This window comes from Stenella coeruleoalba (assembly GCF_951394435.1).
Source record: "Stenella coeruleoalba genome assembly, chromosome: 1".
Classification (NCBI taxonomy): domain Eukaryota; kingdom Metazoa; phylum Chordata; class Mammalia; order Artiodactyla; family Delphinidae; genus Stenella; species Stenella coeruleoalba.
The window spans coordinates 6,730,610-6,752,497 of NC_137169.1; the positions used below are offsets into that span (position 1 = coordinate 6,730,610).

Sequence of the window (21,888 nt, forward strand, 5' to 3'; positions counted from 1 at the left end):
AGCACAGGTCCCGGCCCACGTGTGGACCAAAGAGAGGAAGACAGTGGGGTTCAGACACTAAACACCCCTTCTGTGTGGCAGGGGAGAGAGCGCCTACCTGGTCCCCCTCTTTTCTGTCCTGGATGGAGGCATGGGGCCGGAGAGGATGCTCGTGGCCGCTGGCTGATGCAGGAGCCAGGAGCAAGCAGGGTTTTGAGCCTGCTCTCTGCACAGTCTGCCCTGGCCGCAGATACAGGGTGAAGCGTCCTCCCAGGGTGCATGTGTGCCCTCTAAGTCAAGGGCAGCAGAGTTAGGAGCATTGTGGCAAGGCTCAGGAAGTCCAGCTTCAGAGGGCGGGACAGCTGACTCTGACCAACTGCTCTGTCTGGACCAGAGGATTCCCCTACCCGGCCCAGTGCCACGAGACCCCGGGGCTTCCGCTCGGTCAGGCCCATTGGTACTGGGTGTGGCTCGAGGGTAAGGAAGAGAGAGGATTCCGACAGTGGAGTCTGTCCTCCCCAGCTCAACACAGCCTCTGAGACGGGGCCCAGGAGAACTCGGGCAGCAGCTGCTGCGAATGCCTGTCGGGGATACTTGAGAAACACCAATGCTGTTAAAAAACCTTTTGATCCACGAAGGGGCTTTGTTCAAGACGTCTGGCCTTGCTCCTGGCACCTGCCCCTAGGAAAGAATTGTCTACAGATTGGTTTGTATTATTAAACAGTGAAGAGAGGAACAGAGAAAAAAAGAATTGCCTTTTTTATTGAACCGAGAAGCTGTGAGAGGCCTAAGTACAAACATCTTCCTCAAAACAAGCTATGGGTGATGCTGTCCCCTAAGGGGGAAAGAGAGCTGGATTCCCTACTGCAAATGGATGAGACCAGGACCCACAGTTGTTTGGAGGCCGAGTCACCCATTATAATGACTTGCTTTTATCACCCTCTCTCCTCTCTTCTGTCATTAGTAACTACCTTAAAAAAAGGTAAATTTCCTTATTTTGATATTTTTTTCAACTAATCATTCTAGGTCATCCTTGAACCCGATGCTTCCTTTCTTGTCCTGAATCCATAAGTGTAGGCACCCAGGTGGTCTTTACCATATTGGGAACCAGTTAAAGGGGAGGGGTCAAGCAAGGAGGTGGGGAGGTCCTGCCGTAGGGCGTAGGGCGTGGAGTGGGCCGTGGTATTGTTGGGGGCTGGGAAAGAGAAACTGTCATTCAGAAGAAGTGAGGAAAAGGCCCTGAGAGTAACACAGGCATGCGAAGCCCAAGTAGCCCTCGAGTGCATTTATCAGCCGACAGTCACGTAAACGGAAAACCAAAGCTCTGTATTAAAGACATCCATTGCTTTCAAAACACGAAGGCATGTTCTCAGGGCCAGTGGCTGCAACAGGAAAGTTACGAACCAGCCCCAAAGGCCCCCAGACACCAGGGTCCGTGGAGCTGATTTCGGTGCCCCTCCCACCTCCTTCTGGAGGCCTGGCCCTGCTTTCTAGAAGACAGGCGTCTGGTCTCGACTGTGGCCTCTGCAGGCCTCCTGTCGAGCGGGCCCTGAGTGAGTGCCCAGAGGGAGCCCCTTGCACTGTGACCCCCTGGACTCTCTCCTGTGTCAGATGGGGTGCTGGATGAAGCACACTGGCCGAGGGAGTACCCCGACTGCGGGGGGAAGAGACAGTCGCCCATCGACCTGCAGAGGGAGAAAGTGTGGTACAACCCTTCCCTGAGGGCTCTGAACCTGTCAGGCTACGAGGTCCAGCACGGGGCGTTCCTTATGATCAACAATGGCCACACAGGTAAGGGTGGGCGACAGGCTCCCGTGCCCGCGCGGGCATCGGGGGGAGGCAGGCAGGCAAGGCTGCCAGGAGCTGTATGCTCAGAGATCCAGAGTGCGGCCTGGGGGCTGCAGGCCTCAGACTCGGGGCAGACCGGTGTCGAGCCCTGGTACTTCGTCCCTGGTTGGGCAGCATCCGTCTGTAGACTCGGTTCCCCACTGGCCCCTTCATCCTGCACTGGCCTCTCTCTGAGCTCACTCTGACCCAACCAGCAGGAAATTCAGCGGACAGAGAGGCAACACCGAGAAGCCACATGACCCACTGTCTGTTCTGTTGATCTGTGCCCAGGTCTGATCTGCCATATTTTCTATGTGGGAAGGTCAGACAGGAAAAGCTGGTTTGGGGGGCCTCCATTCCAGAAGCCTAGACTGGACAACCATCAAATCCTGCTTAAGGTTTGCAGACATCCTTCTGATGTTTTTCAAGTGGGCTCGTCTCCTCTGAGCCTTATGACAAGCCCAGAGGGGGGCATTTTTTAAGCTGAAACCAGAGGCTTTGGGAGGCCAAGGGACTTATGGTCACACAGTCTCTAGTGGCCGAGCTGGATCCAGGCCTCGGATGTCTGATTCCTCGGTCATGTCCTCCTTGGAAACTTCCCTCTCCACTCCCACCTGGGTTGGGACAGTTTACTGTCCATTCGCACAGGTGTATGTGGGGGCGGTCATAGGACTCAGATTTCCTTTTTGCACTATTAAGAAAATAAAACCAATTGCCCTCGATGGGGCTGGTGAAGGTAGTAGCCCTCAGATCAGCTGTGATTTGGATTACTGACCTCCACACGTAGTTCGTGAAAGCCTCATTTTATCACCCGTATCACGTTCCTGTTTCCAAAGTTACTCTCTGAAGCTACCAGCATGTTGGCAGAAGTGTACGGCCTTTTCAGATTGGCTTCTTTCACTTATGCTTCCTCCGTGTCTTTTCATGACTGGATAGCTCATTTCTTTTTAGCATTGGATAATATTCCACTGTCTGGATGCACTACAGTTCACTTATTCATCCACTTACTGAAGGACATGTGGCTGCTTCCAAGGTTCAGCAATTATGAATAAAGCTGCTATAAACATCAATGAACACCAGTGTGTAGATTTTGGTGTGGACATAAGTTTTCTGCTCATTTGGGTAAATACCAAGGGGTGTGATTGCTGGATCATATGGTAAGAGTATGTTTAGTCTTGTAAGAAACTGTCCAACTCTCTTCCAAAGTGGCTGCACCATTTTGCATTCCCACCAGCAGTGAGTGAGAGTTCCTGTTCCTCCACAACCTTGCCAGCATTTGGTGCTGTCAGTGTTCCGGATCTTCGCCATTCTATTAGGTGTGTGGGAGCACCTCATTGTTGGTTTAATTTGTATTTCCCTGATGACCTATGCTGTGGAGCGTCTTTTCCTATTTGCCATCTGTATATCTTCTTTGGAGAGGTGTCTGTTATGGTCTCTGGGTTATTTGTTTTCTTATTGTTGACTTTTAAGGATTCATTGTATATTTTGGATAGCAGTTCTTTATCAGATGTGTCTTATACAAATATTTTCTCCCAGTCTGTGGCTTGTCTTCTGATTCTTTTGATATTCTTTTCTGCAGAACAGAAGTTTTAAATGTTAATTAAGTCCAGCTTATCAATTCTTTCTTTCATGGATTGTGTCTTTGGTGTTGCACCTAAAAAGGCATCACTGTACCCAAAGTTGTCTAGGTTTTCTCCTATGTTATCTTCGAGGAATTTTATAGTTTTGCACTTTACATTTAGGTCTGTGATCCACTTTGAGTCAATTTTGGTGAAGGGTGTAAGGTCTGTGCCTAGGTTCATTTTTTTGCACGTGTATGTCCAGTTGTTCTAGCACCATTTGTTGAAGAGACTCTCTTTGCGCCATTGATAATCTTTGCTCTTTTGTCAAAGATCAGTTGAATATATTTATGAGGGTCTCTTTCTGGGCTTTCTATTCTGTTCCACTGATCTATTTGTGTATTCTCCCACCAAGACCACACTGCCTTGAGTACTATACTTTTTTTTGTTTGGTCACACCATGTGGCTTGTGGGGTCTTAGTTCCCGATGGAACCCGTGCCCCCTGCAGTGGAAGCGCAGAGTCCTAATCGCTGGACCACCAGGGAAGTCCCTACTGTAGCTTTATAGTAAGCCTTGAAGTTGGGTAGCATCAGTCCTCCAACTATGTTACCCTCCTTAAACATTGTGTCAGCTATTTTGGGTCTTTTGCTTCTCCATGTAAACTTTAGAGTTACTTTGTTGATATCCACAAAATAACCTGCTGGGATTTTGACTGGGATCACATTGAATCTCTAGGTCAAATTGAGAAGAACTGACATCTTGGCAGTAGTGAGTCTTCCTATCCAGGAAAATGGAATATCTCTCCATTTATTTAGTTATTCTGTGATTTCTTTCATCAGAGTTTTTCTGTTTTCCTCATATAGATCTTATATGTAATGTGTTAGATTTATACCTAATTATTTAATTTATACCTAATAATTTAATAATTATACCTAATTATTTAATTATTTAATTATACCAAATTATTTAATTTAATTAACTTAATTATTTAATTTAATTATACCTAATTATTTAATTAAATTTAATTATTTAATTAAATTACTGTGCTTTTAATTTCAAATTCTACCTTTTTTAAAATTAATTTTTCTTTTTTGGCTTCATTGGGTCTTTGTTGCTGCGCAGGCTTTCTCTAGTTGAGGTGAGTGGGGGCTACTCTTCTTTGCGATGCGTAGGCTTCTCATTGCGGTGGCTTCTCTTGTTGCAGAGCACAGGCTCTAGGTGTGCGGGCTTCAGTAGTTGTGGCTCACGGGTTCTAGAGCGTAGGTTCAGTAGTTGTGGTTCATGGGCTTAGTTGCTCTGTGGCATGTGGGATCTTCCTGGACCAGAGCTCGAACCCATGTCCCCTGCAGGGATTCTTAACCACTGTGCCACCAGGGAAGCCCTAAAGCTTATTTTCAATTTCTCTATTTTGTTGTAAACAAGGGACAGTAGGTGGACCAGTACTGATTGATTGATTTTTTTTTTTTTTTTAATTGCCCGAAACACACATGCATAGGCTCCAGAAAAGCTTAAAGGCTGGGAGTACTGGGCCTGTAGTGTTCAAGGGGAAGGGCAACACTGTTCTCTTAATAGGTACTATCAACCACTCCACTTATTGGGCTCATTGAAAGGAGGGATGATCTCTTATTCATCCTTCTATCCTGGTACCTGGCACAGAGCCTGACATAGATTAATGCATTTGAGGCGAAAAGACTTGTGCACGAAAGGATAAATCCCCAAATAGGCTCCATGAGCGATGCAGTATTCTGAGTAGGTTTTTTTTTTTTTTTTTTTTTTTTTTGGCTGCGTCAGGACTTAGTTACGGCGCACAGGCTCTTCGTTGAGGCACCCGGGTTTCTCTCTAGTTGTGGCTCGTGGGCTCCAGAGCGCACAGGCTCAGTAGTTGTGGCACGCAGGCTTAGTTGCTCCGCAGCATGCGGGATCTTAGTTCCCTGACCAGGGATCAGACCCACATCCCCTGTATTGGAAGGCGGATTCTTAACCACTGTGCCACCAGGGAAGTCCCCTGAGCAGGTTTTGATCTTTGAAAGCTGCAGGAGCAAGACTGGTTCTGTCTTTGTTTTTTTAAACTTTTATTTTGAAATAGTTTTAGGCTAGAAAAATTGCAGAAATAGTACAGAGTTCCCAAATACCCTTCTCCCACTTCCCCTAATTTTATTATCTTATAGCTGGACTGTGTTGATACCACATGATGAACTACACTCTAGACCTCATTTGAATCTCATCACTTGCCCAGAATGTCCTTATCCTGGTCCAGCATCTAATCCAGGACCACACATTGCATTTTGTCATCATATCTCCTTAGTCTTCTCCAATCATGGTCAGCTCCTCAGTCTTTTGTAACCTTGACGCTTTGCAGTTGTTTCTTGAGCACAGTAAACGCTCAGATCATGTGTTTCTTCTCTGGTCTGATAAGAACTTGGTTAAATTAGTTTCAGACAAAGGGGAGTAAGTTCTGCAAGTTAAATCCATTTTTTTTCAGAATCTGGAAGGTTCAGCAAGTTGATTTGTGGGAGGACAGCTATTTGGCCTCACCTTTGCAAAAGCACAGTGATAAGCCCAGAATTGCCGCCATTTTTCAATCTGGCCTGTGCGATTCTATGGACACAGCTTGAGAATTGAGGCATTCTGTCTGCAGGGAATTGTGTTTCAAGGGAAACATGCTTGTCTGGATCTCTGTTATTGCTCCTGTGGTACTAACTCTCCTCGGCTCTCCAATCTCTGGGAACAGATGACTGCATATCTCCTTTGAAAACCTCTTCCATTTTTCTCACGTGAGCAGTGATTTTTGAGGCCGGCTACAGTTTAAGCACTGAATACAAAGCACCTGTTCTGCCAAAGGGCGTGGAAAAATCTTTGAGGCTGGACTTCTGCCTTCTGTCATATTATGTTATGAATTTCATCACAGCTTCCTGCTGCTTTAGATGATTTGGAAGGGAAGAAGGGGTCATTTGACAGATATCAAGTACCTACTATCTGCTCTTTAAGAAAATTTACTTGTTTATAACCATCTTCGATGACTTTAAATAGAAAAACCTTGTTATCAGGAGAGATGCTGACTGTCCCTTTTCAAGTCCTAAATTATACCCTCATAGATATTTTTCTTGGTCATTTTCTGGGGTCACTCTCCATGTCTCCCTTTTGCCTGGGTCATTCCAAAATATAGAGATTTCTCTAAGACCTAAGCCAGTGGAATGAACAAGGCAGCTGTCTCACCAAAGTAACCTCCCTGTAGAAAGTCTGTGGGGCACAGGGCAAAAGGAAGCTGGAAGAGGGATCCATTTTCCCATCGGCAAGAACCTAACGTTTGAAAGCATCTGTTGATGATCACGTCAAATTCAATCCCAAGCCAAGAGTCTGTGTGTCCCCTGACTTGCCGCGGAATGTGGTCTTTCGTCTTCTGAAGACAAGTTGAAGCCTATAATGGTGATGTCCTGTCCAGGCCCAGTTCTGGCCCAGCTCTGCCCTGACCAATGAACTGAGTGACTCTGCAAATCTTTCTACCAAGGTTGGCTTCCTTGTCCATAAAATAAAAGTACTGAAGCCCCGCAGGGATGCTACTTTCTACGAAGTGGGATGGGTTGGTAGTTGGTCTAGTTCTAGAAGTCGATATGGGATGAAGATTTTAACCACATCATAGAGAAGATAATGACCTCAACTTGACCTTACAGAGTACTCACGCTGGGTAGTAAAGTAATCAAAATAGTCCAAGAGGCCCTACTTCCTATCCCTACCCTGTGGGCAAATTCCAAAATTGGCCAGAAGTGGAGAGCGGAATTCTGATTTCCACACTCATTAGCCCTGTTTTTTCAGGGCTCCCCCCTTCGTTAGGGCTAACAAGCTGGACCTGCCACTTGGAGGTCCTGCCCCTGACCTTCTGGTCCTGGGTGGGAAGGTGCGTGCCCTGGGACGGGTGCCTGTCCAGCCCAGCTTACTCAGTGCCTGGTCACCATCCTTCCCCATGTGCCAGGTGCCCCCTCTCTGTTGGTCACCCTGCTCATGGCAGTCTAGGCCTGTCTATAGTACCAGCTTGCCCCAGGAGTGGGCAGGTGACCAGGAAAGCTGCCTCACCTGTAGGCCTGAGCCATCCACGCCCATCTGCACACTCCCTGCCCCTCGTCTTCTCTTCCAGTACAGATCAGCCTGCCCCCCACCATGTGCATGACGGCTGCCAATGGTACCCAGTACATAGCCCAGCAGATGCACTTCCACTGGGGTGGCGCCTCCTTGGAGATCAGCGGTTCCGAGCACACCATTGACGGGATCAGATATGTGATGGAGGTACCCTGAGGATCCTCTTTCTTTCAAACCCCGTGGTCACTTTTCTTATTAAAACAGCCAAAAAGGCTTTGCTGAGTCAAGTCACCCTGAGGTTGAGTTTATTTTTCATTCATTTACAACAATTCACTGATCACTGCTATGTGCTGGGGGTTCGGGCAGAGTCCCTGACCTCACAGAAGTCACCCCAACGCAGGAGTTTACAGCCCACAGAGTGGGGCAAGCCCTCCTTAGTTTCAACCGGATTTCTACGTGGTAGATTTGCCGGTTCCCCCTCTTGCTTAGGATGACCCCAGGTTTACAGTGGCCTCCTGGGGTAAGGGGGCACATGCCCACTCTAGGGAGACCTCAGGAGAACCCAGTGGCCTCATATGATCCCTTGGACTCTGCCAGCTTGTCTGCTTGGGGAAAGGTGAATTGCCATCTCCCCAGAATACCACTCATACTCTTCGCATTCTTGGAGAACTTTCTGGTCTTGATAGATCTTGTAGCCCAGAGGGAGGGACATGGTGGTCAGAGGTGTTTATGTGGGTCAGCTGAGGTGTGGGATGGAGCACCCTTTTTTATTTTCCTCCTTCCCTGAAAACGTGAAGCACTGGAGGTTTACAGGAACTGCCCTCGACTTACACTTTCTTGCTTCCACAGATTCACGTCGTTCATTACAATTCTAAATACAAGAGCTACGACCAGGCTCAGAAAGCACCGGATGGTTTGGCTGTGCTGGCAGCCCTCGTTGAGGTAAAGCTGAAACTACACATGCAGAGTTAGAAACTGGTGTCAAAACAAGGTGTTAAGTGTAGACAAAGGGTCTTCCTACTTGCCCCTCCTCATCTGTTCCTGAGCTCACACTTCTTGGAAACACTCACCCAATGAAAGACCTACCCTTTTTCCAGTCCTTGCTCACAGTTACTGTGTTCCTTCTGTGTCACCAACCTCAAGGACATTGCATAACTTGGACGAGCTGACTTAAAAGAGCTGGGATCACGGAAGGGTCCACTTGACAAAAACTGCTCTGAGGGCAAGAGGAAGCCTGCAACCCCCTAGACAAAGCCAACATCTCTGCATTTCTCAGAAAGTCTGGAGGGTGGGATTTATGTCTAGGTAGAAAGAAGTGGTCAGTGAATCCAATCACCCCCAAACAAGTTTTATATTGGATAAAATTGTCAAAAACAACCGTATCAGTGCTCTGGAAATGGACCAAAGACAAATAACAAGGTGAGGCATTTATTTATGATAAATGGCTAGAATTTTGAGTAAGAACAATGGGAGTTTGTGGACATCTTGCCTGGGGCTGTTCCCATCCCCTTCCCCTAACTTGGTCAGCAAGGTAGTTTTATCAGGGCAGCACGGACAGGAAAACCAGCAGCTTCACTGCTTGGTACAGGGGACTAATTTGATTTGGAGTAGAACTTGAAAACCCATGCCCAGGGGGCACTGCTGGTAAAAGTAGCAAACAACCGAAAAGACAGAAAACGGAAAACCTGCAGGTTTGATGGTCTGAGATTGCAGTCCTAGTTGAGGCGAGTGGCAAGTGGCAGACCAATCAGAAATTTAACTGGGAGATGAGCCACAGGAAGGCTGTATAAGCTTCCCAAGAAACCCTGATGGAAAGTAAAGGCTGAGGCTGACTTAGTAACTGGCTGAGCTTTGAATGTGCTTCTCAACCCACATACAGATCCATCAGCAGAGGGTGCAAATCTTGGGCTCATGGGGTTTGAGCACAACCTCTGCAAAGTCATTGGCCACAAGACTATGTTGACCCTAGATGGCCCCAGGCTAAAAATTAAAAATAAGACTTAAGACCTAAGCAGGCTCATCAGCTGCTATATACTGTTGTGAGACATATCCTGCAGAAGAAGTCCAGGCAAGTCACTAAACAGTCACATGAACAACAACAAAAACCCCTCAGGACAATTTTTAAAAATCAGAATTCAGGGGCTTCCCTGGTGGCGCGGTGGTTGGGGGTCTGCCTGCGATGCAGGGGACGCGGGTTCGTGCCCCAGTCCGGGAAGATCCCACATGCTGCGGAGCGGCTGGGCCCATGAGCCATGGCCACTGAGCCTGTGTGTCCGGAGCCTGTGCTCCACAACGGGAGAGGCCACGACAGTGAGAGGCCCGCGTACTGCAAAAAAAAAAAAAAAAAAAAAATCAGAATTCAGATTTGCTGCCATGTATTATCTAAAATGTCCAGATATCAAAGAAAAAGTTGGGCATGCAAAGAAATAGGAAAATGTGATCCATATTTAGGAGAAAAAAAAAGCAGTCAATATAAACTGAGTAGACCAAGAGTGATTTAGCAGACAGTACTTTCTTTATTATTATTATTATTTTATTTTTTGGCTACTCCACGTGGCTTGTGGGATCTTAGTTCCCTGACCAGGGATCAAACCCTGGCCCTCAGCAGTGAAAGCATGGAGTCCTAACCACTGGACCACCAGGGATTTCCCTAGCAGACAGTACTTTCAACAACTATCATAAATATGTTCAAAGCATGAAAAGAAACTATGTTCAAAGAATTAAAGGAAAATATGATGACAATGATTCAAAAAGGATCTCAATAAAGAAACAGAAACTATAAAAATGCACCAGATGGAAAGTCTAGAGTTGAAAAGTATCATAAAAGGATGAAAAATTCACTACATGGGCTCAAAGCAGATTTGAGGCAGCTGAAGAAACAATCAGTGCATTTGAAGACAGGTTAAATAAATTATTGAATCTGAAGAACAAAGGAAAAAGCTAGAAGAAAAATGAGCAGAGCCTTAGAGACTCATGGGGACAAGATCATGCTTCCCAACATAGATGTAATGGGGGTCCCAGAAGGAGAGCAGAGAGAGAAAGTGGCAGAAAAAACGGTTGAGGAAACAATGACCAAATTTTCCCAAATTTGATGAAAAAACAATAATTTACCAATCCAAGAAACACAACAAACTCCAAATCTGATAAACACCTAGACACATCAAAATCAAACGGTCAAAATTGACAAGAGAAAAAGGGTTCATTATATAGAGGGGACTGACAGTGCATTAATGGCTGACTTCTCATTAGAAGCAAGGCATCAGAAGGCAGTGGAATGACTGACGATCAGGATTCCTATGTCCAGTCAACCAATCTTCAGAAATGGGGCAAAATAAAGACGTTCCCAGTTAAAGTAAAACTGAGATAATTGTTAACAGATCTGTCTTACAAGAAAAATTAAAGGAAATCCTTCTGGCTGAAAGGAAATCACACCAGATAGCAACTCAAATCCACAGAAAAAGATGAAGACTGCCAGAAAATAGTAAATATATATATATATATACACACATATACAAACATACACATATATATATACATATATACATATTCTTGTCTTCTTTTAATTTCTTTTTTTAAAAAAACCATAAGATTGTTTAAAACAATAATTATACCCCTGTAGTATTAGCTTTACAATGTATGACAAAAATAGAAGAAAAATGAGGAAGAAATAGAGCTATATTGGAACAAAGTTGCTATATTTTACTAGAATTAAGTTAGTATTTACCTGATATAGATTGTGATAAGTTGTATGTGGTAGTCACTAGAGCAACCACTAATAACCTAACACGGTTAACTGGTACACTAAAAGTATAGAACAGAGTTTAACACAAAAGGTAGAAGAGAGGAACAAAAAAAGATGAGACATTTAGAAAACAAATAAATGGCAACCAGAAATCCAAGAAAGTCTGAATTTACACCCAGGGGAAGAATGGGTCAGCATCACTGACTGAAAAGAACCATTGTCCATAGACCTTTTTCACAAAAAGCAACTATTCTGACTTCTAAAAAGTCAACACTCATACAATAAATAAAGGATGGCGGTGGTCAGAATTGGAGCAGTTTTGCCTTGGACATCTGGCTTTCCTTCATTCAGTCAAAAGTCCTGAGGATGAAGAAGGGAGCACTTCAGAGCAAGCCCCTGCATCACCATGAATCTGGGGACTTCCCTGGCGGTCCAGTGGTTAAGACTCCATGCTTCCAATACAGGGGGCATGGGTTCGATCCCTGGTCAGGGAACTAAGATTCCGCATGCCGCATGGCCTAAAAACCAAAACCAAACAAACAAATGAAAAAACACAGTGACTCTGACTGTGGCTGACACTGCCCAAAACAGGGTCACTGGGGATATCTTGACAGTGACTTTTGGCCATTCCTTGAGGACATCACCAGTCACCACCAAGAAGCTCTTTTCCCTGGAAGCTGCCAAAATGCTTCAGATCTTGTCTTTCTGGAAGAGACAGGGAAGCCCAGGCACTTGGTGGCAAAGAACAGCCAGATGGTCTCCCCCAGCACAAGTGGGGCACGGGTGGGCTGCCTCCTTGCCCTTGAGGCTCTGCCCAATCAGCCAGTTTACAAAATAGCTGGATTAGCGGGGATAGTTCTGGATGGACGGCCCTTCTCCATTAGGTGAACTGCTCTGTGTTTCTCCTGCAGGTCAAGGATGATGCTGAAAATACTTACTACAGCAACTTCATTTCTCACTTGAAGAGCATCAGGTATCCAGGTAAGGGAAACCGACAGCGGCTGCATGAGGGCAGAGGAATGAGTGTGAGTGTGATGGGGGGCAGGGGAGCAGGGAAGAGTGTCACTGGTGGAGAGGGTGGCAGATAAGCCTGCCAGGGGACGCTCCCCTCCCTGTGCAGGGTCTCTGGTTCCAGCAATTCCCAAGGTTGGCTCAGGCTGTGCACACCTCGGAGAAACCCGTTCATAAACTCTACCTGTCAATTGCCACAGTTGGAACTTCTGGATGGCCAGAGTTCCACTAATGAGGGATACCTTCGTTTAAGTGACTCTCCCCTCTGGCCCCAGCTGGTAGTAATGATCCTGGTCTCTAGAGAGAGATGACCTCCTTGGCTTCAAGCTGAGCAGAATCTCAAGAGTGAAGCCTCTTGTCACGGTGCCTGTACACACAGACACAGGGCTGCTCTCCCTTATCTCTGCCGCCAGAAGGCAGGGCTCTTGTCAGAGTGTCTGCCCACTCCCATGGTCAACCCTTGACCTTGAGCAGTAACCAGGTCTGTTGCAGCCTTGGCTGTGTGCATCTCGCTTTGGCCACATCTCCCAGACTCCAGGCCCCTGACCTCAGTCCTCACCCCCTCCAGCAATCTGCTGACCTCCTATCCATGGACCTCCGCATTCTCACTATTAGCCACGCCTCATGCCTCTCATCTCTCTAGCTTGGATTCCACGGGCCATACTTCTGACACGCCCACTCAAATGCCCTCCATCCTTCCACAAGCTCACCTGGCAAAGCCCCAGACTAACTCCCACTTGCTCACAGCCTGTAGCCAAATGGCTGAATGTAGCCAGAGAGAAGCACACAGATTTCTAGCTTCATTCACAGCGACAAATATACACAAGTACTAACACTGCTCAGAAATCCTGAAATACGACTCTAGACATTTGCTTTTCCCCTCTCCAAAATTACTGCATCATATTTTCTCCTCTCTCCCAAAGCCCCTCCTTTCTGGCCCCAGCTTCTCCCTTGGAGGTGATGCCTGGCCTCCCACTCCATGGAGAAGGTAGTCAGAAACTCACTCATCTTAACCTGCCTGTGTCTGACCAAACCCCATGTTCCCTCCTCTGTTACACTGGATGAGAGGTCCCTGCTCTGGTCCAGGACCAGCCTTCCATGTGGGCACTGACCCCCCCATTCTCAGGGCCTTTTCTCCTGCCTGTCTCCCCTCTCTCCTGCAGCTCACCCTTCACCCGATCACTCCACTCAACACAAAGCACAGTGCTCTCATTTCTTCCATTTCAAAACACAAACTCCATCTCTTGACCCCCATCATTCCCTCAGCTTCCACCCCATTCTCATCTCCCCTTGAAAGAGTTGTCTACTGTCCTGTTCTCTTTTCTCACTCACCCTAAGCCTTCAAGGTCATCCTGGTTGTCAGATCTCCTGGGCACTTTTCTCTTCTCTTGCTCCACCTCCAAAGAGTGATGCATTACACGCGGCTTGCATTCTGGCCAAAGCCCGCCCCCACCCCCAGCACTACTCTCTTGCTCTCTCTTCCTGGCTCCTGCCTTAATGTCAGAGGGTGCCAGGACTCTGACTTGTCTCGGTGACCTCATTTTCAGTCCCATGGCCTGAATTGTCATCTTTAGGCTGTGGACTCCAAAAATCTCTATCTGGTCCTCCAGGCAACAACAGCACCAGGCAGGACAGGTGAGGCAAAGTAGAGGCAAGAACTGTCTAGTTCATCTACTGACCATGAACAAAGCCAGCAGGAGACACCACAGGCCTGTGGTATAACTAAGGAGTTGCCTTGAATTCACTGACCTCAGATATTCTATTTCTACTAACTGATCCTGATATATTTCCTTCTCCAATTCAATAAATTCCACTGCTGATCAATACTGCCCACAACACTGGCTTCTCTCTGAACTTTGGATTCCTTTACCCAGCTGTTTAGTTGATGTTGCCCGATGGATCTAGAATTTAACATGGTCAAAGCATCACTTATTCCCGTCCTTTTCCAGGCTTGTCCCTAAACCAACTTCCTCATTTCAGCAAAGAGCATCCTCACCTATCCCCTTGTTTAAGCCAAAAATCCTAAAATTTTTCTGGACTTCCCTCTTCTCATTCCCCACCCTGCCCTGCCACACCCAAACCATCAGTGGGCCCTGTTGTTTTTACCTCCCTGCTTCCAATTCTTTGGGGTATATTCCCAGAAGTGGAATTTCTGGATCATATGGTAATTCTATGTTTAATTTTTAAAGGAACCACCATACTATTTTCCACAGTGGCTCATCATGGTTCTTGAATTCTTCACTGACTTGAACATATTGGAGTTATGAAACAAAATCTATGCAATAGAGTCCTTTAGAAGGTTATATCTTGAAATCTATCCAATAAAAACAAAACTTAGGGCTTCCCTGCTGGCGCAGCGGTTGAGAGTCCGCCTGCCGATGCAGGGGACGCAGGTTCGTGCCCCGGTCCGGGAAGATCCCACATGCCGCGGAGCGGCTGGGCCCGTGAGCCATGGCCACTGAGCCTGCGCGTCCGGAGCCTGTGCTCCGCAACGGGAGAGGCCACAGCAGTGAGAGGCCCGCGTACCGCAAAAAACAAAAACAAACAAAACTTAGAAATCTTTTACTTATTCATGGGATTATGCACTACTACACTTCACATGCTTGGTTAAAGAAACCTTTTATGTATAGATCAAAATGATATCGTCTTTGCCATTGAAAAATGCAAAAGTGCTCAGGGAAGGTGAAGCAAAAGTCAACTCAACTCCGTGTTGCTTTGATAGAGTCTCTTGCTGAGTTCAGGGACTCAGCATCACTGACATGAACAAAAGAGGAATTCTCTAGATGCAGCGATAGATGTGGGTGCCGTGGAGGCTTCGGATGCCCTGTGGATGTCCCCCTCTCTACACCTCACCTGTGGCTGAGCTTGGTTGCCAATGTGCATGGCAGGAAGTGCTCGTGGCCTGACGCCTGCACCTGGACTCCTGCTTAGTTCTGATTCTGCCTTTCTAATCTCTATCCCTCCCCTTCATTTACAGATGAGCACAACTCAAGGAATTTTGTTCTTTCTTTGAGAGCACTTACCCACAAGCCCCTAGGAGTCATAATTGCTTTCATTTATCATAAAATATATCCTCTGCCTAACAATGATGATGGTGATGGCTACACCCATGAGCACTTTCCTATGTGCTGGTCCAATGCCAGCACTTTATAAACACATTCCCCAATGCTCCTGGGGGTCCCCTTTTTACAGACCCAGCCAGGGCCACTCAGCCAGGAGGAGGTATTTGAGTGGGTTTCTGCCCAAAGTCTTTGCTCTTAACACCCCCCTGGAAGCAGAACACTGGGGGATGTTTCCCAATGACCAGGTTCTATGTCCCCCTGCTTAAATCAGGAGATTTAAAGATGGTGAGATCTGAGCCAGGGCTGTCCTTGCAAGGGGTAGCAGTGGTTCCTAACATTCTTTTTTGTCCCCTCTTTTAGGACAAAGCACAGTTCTGAGGGGCCTTGATGTTCAGGACATGCTACCTGGGAACCTCCACTACTACTACAGCTACTGGGGGTCACTCACCACTCCTCCCTGTACTGAGAATGTCCACTGGTTTGTGCTGGCAGATACCGTCAAGCTCTCCAGGACACAGGTAGTGTGTAGAATCACTTTATCAAAGTCTCTCCTTTCAACGGCCTGGTTAACAAGAGCGCTCCCTAAATCTCACCTAATGCTGATACCTGGGCTCCTACAGTGTTTTCCATGTACAGGGCTGCAGTGCCTCACCTCTATTGCTAGGGGTGATCTTACTAGTGTTGTGGCAGAAATGGGCAAACAGGCATCAGGGAATCCAAGAAACCTATAGGTAATGCAACAAAAAAAAACTGGGATGTGGTCCAGGTCATAGGACAAGAGTTGCACAGTGAAGGCAAATATTTACTGAGTGCTGCTCCCATCAGGCACTGCTCTATATGAAGTAACACATTACTTCATAAATGACTCCATGCAAGAAGGATAGCTTCATATTTAGCCTTTCATCACATAAAATCCCTGTGGCTCTCTGAGGGGAAGAGCTGTATCAGTTGTCTTTTGTCCTTCATCATAGCATGGGTACATAATAAATATTTGTTGAGTTAAATAAAGGACAAACGTTACTGAGGTTTCAAAACAAAGCTGACATTTCCTTCTGGGTGATGTTCGTCCTCAGAAACAAATATTTCTTTTTTTAAACTTTTCATTTCCCTATTCCAGGAAAAAGGTGGAAAGACCCCTATTCTTATAACCACACAAAAAACATTGCCAACCAGGTTTGAAGTGCCCCTAGATACCTAACAAAAGCCAATGTAAACTATCTCAGGAAAAATGCACCTTAAATCCAGATCTATAAGAATTTACATGAATAAAGTTACCTGAAATGAGCTCAATTTTTAAAAAATCACAAAATATCAGGAAAAAGGCACTATGAATGAGTGTCAGCAGAAATAGAACTACAAAGATTTCAGATATAGTAATTATCAGTCAGTTAATATAAAATATGTTTAATATGCATAAATAATGCATAATATGTAAAATTAAACATATTTAGTATGTTTAATATATATAGGAGTTTTAAATATGAGGAAAGAACAAAGTATAAAAATGACGAAGTAAACTCAAAGAAGAAAAAAAAAACCAAATGGGTTGTTAATTTCTAGAAATGAAAAGATAGTAATGAAATTAACAACCCAACAAATGGGTTTAATAGCATGTTAGACACAGTTCAAGAAAGAATTAGTAAACTGGAAGACAGAGCTGACAAAATTATGTAAAATGCAGCACAAAGAGAAAAAGAGATGGAAATATGAAAAAGAAGTAAAGAGATATAGAGAACATACTAGAAAGGTCCAACAAATGTCTGGTTGAAATTTAGAGGGAGAAGAGAGGTAGCATAGAGAAGAGGGACAATTTGAGAAATATTGGCTGACAATTTTCCAGAGAATTGAAAGACACCATGTCATATATGAAGGAAGCCCAACGAGTCAATGAAAACAAAAAGAAGCCCACACTAAACCATCACAGTGAAACCACAAAATATCAAAGACAAAGAGAAGATTTAAAAATCAACCAGAGAGAAAAGACAGATTTTCATGAAAAAAATACTATAGACCAAGAGTAGATTCAACACAGCAACAACGAAAGTCAGAAAGCAGTGGAACCATATTTTCAAAGAACTGAGGGAAATGAATAGCTAACCTAGAGTTGTACAGGCAGCAAAAATATCTCTCAGGAATATAGACAAGGGACTTCCCTGCTGGTGCAGTGGATAAGACTCTGCACTCCCAATGCAGGGGGCCCAGGTTTGATCCCTGGTCAGGGAACTAGATCCCACATGCATGCTGTAACTGAGAGTTCACGTGCTGCAACTAAGGAGCCAGCAAGCCACAACTAAGGAGACTGCAAGCCATAACTAAGGAGTTGGTGAGCCGCAACTAAGGAGCCCATGTGCTGAAACTAAGGAGCCAGTGAACTGCAACTAAGGAGCCCACCTGCTGCAACTAAGGAGCGCACATGCTGCAACTAAGGAGCCTGTGAGCTGCAACCAAGGATCCTGCGAGGTGCAACTAAGGAGCCCTCTTGCTGTGACTAAGGAGCACACATGCTGCAACTAAGGAGCCAGTGAGCCACAACTAAGGAGACCGTGAGCTGCAACTAAGTAGCCGGTGAGCTGCAACTAAGAAGCTGGCGAGGGCTTCCCTGGTGGCGCAGTGGTTGAGAGTCCGCCTGCCGATGCAGGGGACACGGGTTTGTGCCCTGGTCCGGGAAGATCCCACATGCTGCAGAGCGGCTGGGCCCGTGAGCCATGGCCACTGAGCCTGTGTGTCCAGAGCCTGTGCTCCGCAATGGGAGAAGCCACAACAGTGAGAGGCCTGCGTACCGAAAAAAAAAAAGAAGCTGGCGAGCCACAAGTAAGGAGCCCACATGCTACAACTAAGGAGCCTGCCTGCTGCAACTAAGGATTGCATGTGCTGCAACTAAGGAGCTGGCAAGCCACAACTAAGGAGTGAGTGAGCCACAACTAAGGAGCCTGCCTGCCGCAACTAAGACCCGGAGCAACAAAATAAATAAATAAATAAATGTTAACCAAAAAAGAATGTAGACAAAATACAGACATTTTCAGAAAAAACAAAAATTGAGCTTGCTGCTTGGTATGTCTCTGTTTACTTCTTCCTCTCCTTTCTACTATTGACTAAACACTCATAGAAAAAGATTAAAAGAGATTGTTGGAGAAATGAATGGGTGGATTAATGGCCTGGCACACAGCACGCAGAACCACTTCTGGAATTGAGATCTTCTCACAACCGCTTTATCAGGGTTATATAAATCCAAGCTCTAGTTCAGTTGCTAGCTAAATTTAAAAACTCACCCAGTGCCTCTCCTCTCCTTAATTCCCTTCACGTTTCCTGCAGGTTTGGAAGCTGGAGAATTCCTTACTGAATCACCAGAACAAGACCATCCACAATGATTACCGTGGGACCCAGACCCTGAACAACAGAGTGGTAGAAGCCAACTTCATGTCTCAACTTAATCAGTGTGAGTGAGATCAACTCTTGTTTGTTCTTTGCAAGTTGCAATTATAATTTCCTGTTTTCCTGCTTCTCTGGGTGGACCCATCTCTTCTGGCAATAGTAAGGGAAGGAAAATGAACTTCCCTGGTTGTCCAGTGGTTAAGACTCCATGCTCCCAATGCAGGGGGCATGGGTTCGATCCCTGGTCGGGGAACAAAGATCTCTCATGCCACACGGCATGGCCTAAAAAAAAAAATAGTAAAGGAGAGTTATCTAAACAACAGGAGGCTCAGGGCTGTACAGGACTTTGGCAAAGGGGGTGACTCATTTTCCCAGTCCAGACAGTGGTACCAGTGAGTAAAACAGAGGGGACGATGAGTATGAGAAGCTACATGATTTATAACCCACCTAGTCTTGGCCAGAGACAGTAGGAGAAGCAAGATATCAAGCAACATCCAGATACTCCCATAAGAGTTTTGGCTCAAGTTAATCTTATCAAATCCAACTCAGATATTTCACACTTCTATCTTGGTCTCTATTACAAACCCATCCACAGCTCCTCCTATAAATTCCCTCAAGGTGGGGTTAACTAGACCACAATTGTCTACTCCCTTTTCTTGGGGATCAAGCTGCAGACACCAGGGTGCTGGAGGTAGGCATGAGGACCTCCAAAGTTCTGAACTTTTCCTATTCACTCTTCTTTTTATAGGCTCTGAGCTCCAGTTTTATCCAAACAATATTGACAGTAACCTTGAGTACTCGAGAAGGTTTACTGAACAGAAGAAAGCAAAGAGAAAAAGACAAGGGTAATGACCTTGAAGAGTGAGCCCTGCCTTGTCTCCAAGAAGCCCTGTATGTCTGGATCACACCATTCCCACTGAGGCACCTGTTTAATTTATGATTAAAACAGGAGAAACCACCATCCATGAAAGGAAGTGAGATGGCTTAAATATATGAGAAGGGACTTGAGTTAGACAACGTCAATGGGAATTGACTGGAATAGAAATCTAAAGGAGATGGAGACCTAACTATCCTCCTCTCGAATCACGCACATTGATGTGCCTAAATTACAAATCAGCCCAAACATCCCTATAGCATTTAGATGAAATAAAGTAACTTTGGAAATTTGTTACTTAGTTTTCTCTTTTCTGTGCCTTTGTACCACTTCAAATATCCCTTCTTTGCTCTATCCTGAGAGACCCAGGTGATGGGGTAGAAATCAAGGTGGGAGGGATTTCCAGGACGAAGATTAAGAAAAAGGAAAGAGACCTGGGAATTCCCTGGCGGTCCGGCGGTTAGGACTTGGTGCTTTCCTCTTACGTTAGGAACGTGTGGGTGGAGACGTTTGGAGCAGTGATCGTGCCCAGTGAGTCAGAGAGAGACAGAAGAGGGAGGAGGCGGGCTCCCGGGAGAGGAGGTGGGGGTGGGGGCTGGGGGGAGGGGTAAGGGCTTCCCTGAGGTCGTGTCCTTGTTGGTCCGATGGTGTCTGCTGTCACTAGTCACATGGGATAATAAAACTACCTGTCTTTTAGGGCTGTGGTTTTGAGTAAGTAAGACAAGCCTGGGGAGCAGCCCGCAGAGTGGCCGCTAACGTTTACCGGCCAGTTACCATCCTCTTCACGGAGGACCTTCCTCGTCCTTCTTCAGCTTCCTGCTCATCTCCGACTGAGCTCACCCTCATTCTTCTGAATCCCTTTATCTGCTCTCATTACTATCTTTGTTCTTCCATGTCGTTATTCATCGTATCCAAAGCACTTTCATATCTGACTTCACATCCTGCCTGCCAGGAAGCAGGGGGGCAGCGCTGACCCTCCCTGGTTAGCTAGCTGCCTGCCACGTGCACCATGCTCCAGGTTCCCGTACAAGTTTCAGGAATTTTGTGTCTTCTCCATTGAAGAGGAAGGGTAGCGGGGGGGTGGGTGGGGTCTTGGTCTGGTGCTAGGAGAGAGGGGGTCCCATCCTCCATAGGGCCCTGGTGTTCTAATCCTGTACCACACCGGGAGCGTGGTACGGGGGTGGGAGGAACTCTGAACTTCCATCCTGACCCTCTCTCCCCACTTGCCTGTGAGGCTGTAGTTCAGCATCTGAAGCTCAGGACTACACATTTTAAACATTTTTTACAGTTTTGGATAAAGGTTGAAAAAAAGGGAAAAAGGAACCAAACTTAATTACAATGGTTACCTAAGCAGGGGGTTGGTGGGCACGGGACAGGGTGTAGGGTGGGCTGGGAAATGGACTTTTCTGGAGGCACCCTGTTTGGTAGTTTTAACCTTGGAATCTTGAGTTTTAAATAGTTATAAAATTAAATTAAATTTAAAGGATTTTTAAAATCCCTAAAACTTCAGTTAACTTACAATGTAAAAACACAGTAAAATGATTGAACAATCATACACTGAGTTGGTAGCACAAACACAGAGAGAAGAGTTTTTCCTTAAACACAGTATTTTTACTATCATACCTAGCGAGGTTTAATCCTAAGGACAAGAAGAACGGATGTGTGTGTGTGTGTGTAATTACTATAATATGTTACTATATATACATAAATAATTGTGTTTATGTCAGATTAGCATGATTTCAGCATAGGAACATAGAGATCCAAATATAAAATTTAAAAAGCTAAGTAAAAAGAAGAACCTGCTGTATAAAAAAATAAAATAAAATTGAAAAATTCAAAAAAAAAAAAAAGCTAAGTAAAAGCCCTGTATTTGTAGATTTGAATTGGAAATATCAGTATAATTTATAAAATATTTTTCTCTTTCTAAAAGCACATATTGGGACTTCCCTGGTGGTCCAGTGGTTGAGACTCCATGCTTCCAGTGCAGGGGGTGGGCGTTGCATCCCTGATCAGGGAACTAGGATCCCGCACACTGTGCTGCGTGGCCAAAAAAAAAGCAGGTATTTCCTCGCTTTGTGCACTCAGGTGTAGAAGCAACAGTAACCCCATAGCAATGAACACCCTTATATCCAGACAGTGGTCTCTCAATGTTATTTCCCACTAATAGGAACCAGGGCTCCTTGGAGAAGTGGCTGATTCCAGATCTGGGGCGAGGATACACAAGATGAACCTGGGTTATCTTTTTAGGCCAGCAAACAAGAAATCTACCTAAGTCTACTGGGGTCATGCCCAGAAGACACAGGGACCGTCTTTTTTTTTTTCTTAGTTTTTGAATTTTATTTATTTTTTTATACAGAAGATTCTCACTAGTCATCAAGTTTATACAC

General features: G+C 45.7%; 1 protein-coding gene across 1 annotated transcript; it reads left to right on the plus strand.

Annotated features, from left to right (window-relative positions):
- Positions 1 to 804: 804 nt before the first annotated feature.
- CA6 (carbonic anhydrase 6) lies at positions 805 to 19,603 on the plus strand (the record flags this gene model as incomplete). Its single annotated transcript, XM_079923586.1, has 8 exons — positions 805 to 961; positions 1,591 to 1,770; positions 7,499 to 7,647; positions 8,290 to 8,382; positions 12,094 to 12,163; positions 15,616 to 15,773; positions 18,568 to 18,691; positions 19,376 to 19,603. The coding sequence occupies 8 exons, from the start codon at positions 805 to 807 to the stop codon at positions 19,474 to 19,476; spliced, it is 1,032 nt and encodes a 343-aa protein (XP_079779712.1). The 3' UTR covers positions 19,477 to 19,603.
- Between the last annotated feature and the right edge of the window lie 2,285 nt (positions 19,604 to 21,888).